Source organism: Gekko japonicus, unplaced genomic scaffold, assembly GCF_001447785.1.
Source record: "Gekko japonicus isolate JY-2015 unplaced genomic scaffold, Gekko_japonicus_V1.1 scaffold718, whole genome shotgun sequence".
Taxonomy (NCBI): Eukaryota; Metazoa; Chordata; class Lepidosauria; order Squamata; family Gekkonidae; genus Gekko; species Gekko japonicus.
In genome coordinates, this window is record NW_015161425.1 from 734,963 (window position 1) to 740,785 (window position 5,823).

The 5,823-nt window shown below is 42.1% G+C and overlaps 1 protein-coding gene across 1 annotated transcript in view; it reads right to left on the minus strand.

Moving 5' to 3' along the window:
• MRPS9 (mitochondrial ribosomal protein S9) overlaps positions 1–5,537 on the minus strand; it is a 47,976-nt gene extending 42,439 nt beyond the window's left edge. Inside the window, exon 1 of the mRNA XM_015428570.1 lies at positions 5,434–5,537. Within this exon, the coding sequence (XP_015284056.1) occupies positions 5,434–5,520 (87 nt within the window). The 5' untranslated portion in view covers positions 5,521–5,537. The remainder of the gene's footprint in view (positions 1–5,433) is intronic.
• Between the last annotated feature and the right edge of the window lie 286 nt (positions 5,538–5,823).

Genomic DNA, 5,823 nt, shown 5'->3' on the forward strand with positions numbered 1-5,823 from the left:
TTCATTAGCCTCTCTGAACCAAAATACAAAACTTTACAAAAGACGTTTGCTTGCAGGACTGCAATTGGGTGCCACTGAAATGTCTGTGTAGTTTTGAAACTATGCCTTTAGCACCCCAAGCAGACTGTGCATGCGCTCCAAGATAAAAACGTGAAATTCCAGCAACTGAGTACTTTCTGTAGCATCTCCAGCCAATGCGGACTCATAGTGCTTTAAAACTGTCAATGTCTTTGACAGACTTCAGGAGAACGACTGAAATGGCCATGTATTTTTCTAGCAGCCATAAGCAAGCTATGGACACCTGTGCTCATGTTTAGCAATTGTGTCACTACCAGGCTCTTGGCCTACTTTGTTAATTTTATGGTTGTTTTTATTATTTCACTATCCTTTTTTTAACCCTGTGAGCGGTCATGAACAGATCTCGGGAATGGCTGAATATAAATTTTCCAGATGAATACCACATTGATGCAGTATGTCATGCATGAACAGGCAGAAGACCACAATTCCCAACAATAGTCATAATACTTGGATCACAGTCAGATGCAATTTTAGCCCAACTGTTCTAAGCCATTTTCTCATGACCCCTGTCATTTGTGGCAAGGAAGACAGGGTTGTTTCCTATCTAGCAGAGTGCGGGTTCATGTTAAGCAATCCATTGTGGTTACCGATACATAGCTCACTGTTTAAGAACCGAGCCAGAAACTTGTGGCAATATGTATCAAAGGGCAGGTGATAGTCCGCCAGGCTCTAAACATCAGCAACCAAAGAAGTAAGTTTTGGAACTGCTTTCTTTGAGGGAAAAATGGATGGAGGTACCTTTCAAGGAAGGCTCAACAGTCTCTATGAAATCCAGGAACCCTTCCTCAAAATAAACATGGCCAATTCCTTCCTATTATTTTCTCCACAGTAGGCTACTACAGTGCTTGTGTGGAGCTATCTGCTGGTGAAGGTGACAATGCAGATACCGCCCTGGCACTGAGCAAATGCCCCTTCAGGAACTGCAAAGAGAAATGACACCAAACGGAAAAGGCCCTTCCCTTAGCAGGTGGTCCCTGATTCTACATCTGAGTCCCCACCCTTTTCAGATGGTGAAACTGAGTAATCAGAGGACATAACAAAGGGCTGTAACTTCCTTTCCCTCTAACTGTGCGTGGGTGCTGGGTCCGGAATCAGATAACTAACGGCAGCAGCTTTCGCCTTTGCAGCTTACTGGGAAACTGCTCAGGAAAAGCAACTAAACAGGCGGTTAATGGGATGACAGAAGATGGCATGCTGATCTCTCTCTCAGCAGCACTGAAGTCGCTTCCTCCTGTTCACGCATCTCCTGATCAACTTTACACATGTCCTGTTGTTGAGATTCGTCCTGGACAAGCATTTCTTGTACAGCCGTATAATCTGTTCTGCAAACCGTCTCCACAGCGGCACAAACACAGCAACGGGCACTCCTCTGTGCGACAGCTGTCGCTCTCTTCTTCTGCCGATTGTGTTTTGCTCACTGTGCTAGACACGCTGCACTGTGCAGAGAGAGAAAGAAGCCCATCGTTATGGCATCAGAAGCAAGAACCTGAACTTACACACACAATTCCGAGACATATCAGTGTGACACCCATGAAGACAGAAGTAGTTAAAATTAAAAAGTGAGCAACCACTCCCCCCCCCGTCACACACTCCCAACCGGCATTCACAACTCTGCCCAATTCTGTTCACAACAAAGATGTCTGCCACAAGTTACACTGGGTGTAGATAAAGCTTTTGAAAAGACTCCCTAATACCTTCCCCTGAAATGCACATGCAAATGTCATTTACTCACCACATGAACAGTCCAGATGGGAACAGTTGCACAGGTGGTTTCCAAGGCTCCACAAATCACAGAACCTGAAGTCACCACATGCACTGTATTTGACTGGTGGGCAGACTGCGGGGTCTTCAAGGCCATACTGTCAGTTAATCAGATGAGGACTGTGCATCTGTTTTCAGCTGACAACACACATAATGTTGAATAGTAGAAAATGGGAGAGAAACTTCTCTTACACAGAACAGATAACAGAATATTTGTGAATGAAGTGTTGGAAATTAGAGATGTCGTGTGAGTGCCTGCCTCACAAGGGCTATTCTGGGGAGCACCAGCTGGAAAGTATTTTCTCCTTTTGAACAAATGAAACGCTTAAAGATTTTATTCGCTTAATGTGTAGCAGACAGATTTTTATGTAAAACAAGCCTATAGCAATAAATATTTATTTATTCCTCATATTTCTACCCCGCCCTCCCAGCCAAAGCCTGTGAACAAACATATAAAGCATATGTAAGGATATGTTTATTCTTCAAATATGACTAATTCAGTCCACAATTAATTTGTTATAATGCATACAATAATACACTATTAAAGAGTTCAAAGTTTTCAGCGCCACAAAGCTTAACATGGTATCCAAATACACTGTACATCTTTTAAGTTTATATGTCACTAGTTCTTTCTAAACAATTCAACAACAAAAATTTTGTATTTTCCATTTTTATTTTTCTCAGCCTCTCAGATGACAAAAACTAAGATACATCAATTTTGTATTTTCCATTTTAATTTTTCTCAGCCTCTCAGATGACAATAACTAAGATACCTACATGTACTAACGTGGCACAGGGTTCAGTAGTCTCCAACTCTCTCACTCTGCCATTGGGTATATTCAGTTCTGCTTTCAGAAAACTAACAGTGCTATCCCAAGCAAACGTATAGCCTCTAAATCCAGTGAAGCCAGTGGTCTTATATTAGGCTAGAACTCTGCTTCGGCTGTCACTATAAGGCACCCCTGATTTTTAATTTCATAAATGTGCCAAGTATTAAACAACACTTATTAAGTTGTTAATTTCCCCCGTGACTTCAAAATTTCCAGAAATTTTATTATCTTTGTTGACAATATTATGGAAGTTGCTATACAAAAGAGGCAGTAAACATTATCAAGATGAATAATGATTCGCTTCTGAACTGGTGCATGCCATGGACTTCTATTCTAAAAGTTATAACAAGGAAAATAGTTCTTCAGTGGATAGTCACCATTCCCTGCTCTACTCCTTCTTGTTTGCTTATATACATACTCCCTCCCTAGCCCAGTATGTAACACAAGATTACTCTCCCCTTGCAGCTTCAGACACCTGGAGAATGAAAGCTACAACAGGAGAAAGAAACTATCCCATAACTTGTAGAATGGGATTTAATGAAGCATGCTTGCTGTTTTCCCTGCCAGCATTTATGAGTTTATATTATGTTTTATTTAATTGTTTTAAATATTACGTATATTTGTTTTTTAAATGTCTCAAATGTTTCCCTCATTTTTATGCAGAAAACTAAACAAGGGAAGAAGAAAGGAGTTGAAGAGAGGCCTGGTATAATAAATTGCGCTGATCTCTATATTTGAGAATTGAAAGGTTCACACATAAAAGACGATGAGAGAGGTCAGAGTCTCTAGCCTCTCATGCCATGAAGATAAAAGTGCAATAAAGGTAAACAAAAACTAATTAAGAAAGACTTTTTGAAAGAAAAGGATTATGGCATGTATTTACAATACTTTATCATTTCCATTACTTCCAATAGCTTGTCTGTGTTCTCTATTTACTGCCATACATTTTGTATTTATTTAGAAGACTTATATCCCGCTTTTCAGCCCAATCAAAGCCACCAAGGGAGCTAATTAAAAAACAAGTTGTTAAAAAACACATCATAATACAAGTTCAAAACCAGAACTAAAATGACACTTACATGTACAGAAACCATCAATTAAAAATGCAGGGTAGGGACGAACATCAGGTGAATCAAATGCCATTGTATGTCTTTCAAAGTAACATGTTTAGTAGTGGGATGCCATTCGTTACCAGAAATTATTCAGCAGATGAACAACAGCCCAGTATTTTCACCAGATAATCCCAACACTCCGATTTAAAGGAGTTTAATTCCAAGGAAACTCCTAGACACTGATGATGTTAATGAAGAAAGAGAGGGAGCATACATATTCTTAGAGAAGAGATGTGAAGCTGGAATATAATCCTGATGCAGTCTAAGCAGGTATGGGCCTTGCCATTACTTGAAACGCATAATGATCTCTTCTTTGAGGCTATGCAGGTTGGGGTGTTACTGACCATCTCTGCCTAGCCTTCCTCAAAAGGAAGTTAAGGTAAAAGAGAATGTACTTTTACCATCCAATGGAGCAGATACACTATTCATTCTACTAGAGTCAACTAGATGTAAACACATTAGCAATACGTGTAGCACACGCCTTCTCCAGGCACTCCAACAACTTGCCTGTACTTAGCCCTAGCTGAGAAGCTTGCAGCCGCCACCACCACCACCCAGCCAACAAGCTTTTGCTAAAGCATTCTATGTACTGTGAATTGCTAGGGAGAAAAAAGAGAATGGTAATGTTTGGCTAAAAATAGAATTATAACAATGACAATATTAGTTCTTTTTAAAAAACTCCAGTAAGCTGCTCCAAACGTCCTGCACGACACATGGCCTATGAATGTAGCTAATAAACATATCTAGTAAATGTCAATAAAATAAATGGCACATCTCTTGACTGGAAAGTATAGCATACTGTCTCTTTCACCTTAGCTTACATAGAAGGAAAGTAAATTAGTCACAGAGAGTTGGTAACCAAAGGTTCTCAAACAAACCTCTGGCTTCATCAAGGATGGGAACTCAGGCACCTCTGATCAAAGACCAAATGAAGTGAGATTTGTTTCCTCAGACTGCACATTTACTGATTTCAATGGGATGGGGTTGCCAACTGAGTCGGGAAATACCTGGAGATTTTGGGGGTGTAACCTGAAGAGGGCAGGGTTTGGGGAGGGACTCCAATGGGCCAAAATGCCATAAAGTCCACCTTCCAAAGCAACCATTTTCTCCAGGTCTCCAGATCAGCTGTACTCCCAGGAGATCTCCAGCCACCACCTGGAGACTGGCAAACCTAGGGTAATTTTATATATTTGTGATTGCTTTTATAAATATATAAGCCTCGTTTTGGAAGTTCACAAGGACCTTTCAAAATCTTGCCCTTGGCAAATGAAAACTTAGACGGTAAAAGTGCAAAAGGTGGCCACCCCCCCGACAAGCATTCCCGTGCTAGTTTTGCTTTATCATTGATTTATTCAAAGCATAAAAGTAGCCTCGAAAAACAATGGCAGCCCTATACCCAATCCGGCTTTTACATCAAAACACTTTCCTCTGTGGCCTGGGAAGCAGTTGGTCAGAATGGTCCCGGCAAAGTCCGTGGCCAAGAGAAGGCAACATCATCCCGCACTGGCTCCATCATCAAGTCACAGACTGCAACCATTTTGGATATAGCACGAAAGACCACGCGAGAGACGGCGGGGGAAAGCTGAGCACCCCCAAACCTACACAGTGCTGAGCTCCCCATAAGCATCCGCCTCCCGAGTCCGAGCTTTTACCTTGGATCCCAGCAACGGTTTTCCGGTCCTCCCCACCACGCGCCAAACAGAGCCACCCACTATCATACGTCCTGCCACGGCCGCCATGTCAAGTGAGGGAAATGGGAAAAATAGGCACGCCCCCTACCTCTAGCTACGTCGCCACACTCTGCGCAAGCGCGCGTGCGGCAAGGAAAACGCGGTGTCGGATTCGTGGTTATAAAAAGGAGGCGGGCGTTTGGGCACTCGGTGGTAATGTTAGGAAATGGGGAGCTCGTATATGAAGCTGGCGTGTAGCATGGATAGGGAAAAAAAATAAAGCTGCAGGAAGGGAAGCAGGGGAGTTTTGAAATGGGTGATCGTGGAAGAGAGTTTCCTAGAGTTCCCAGCCTCCAGGTGGGGCCTGGGGAT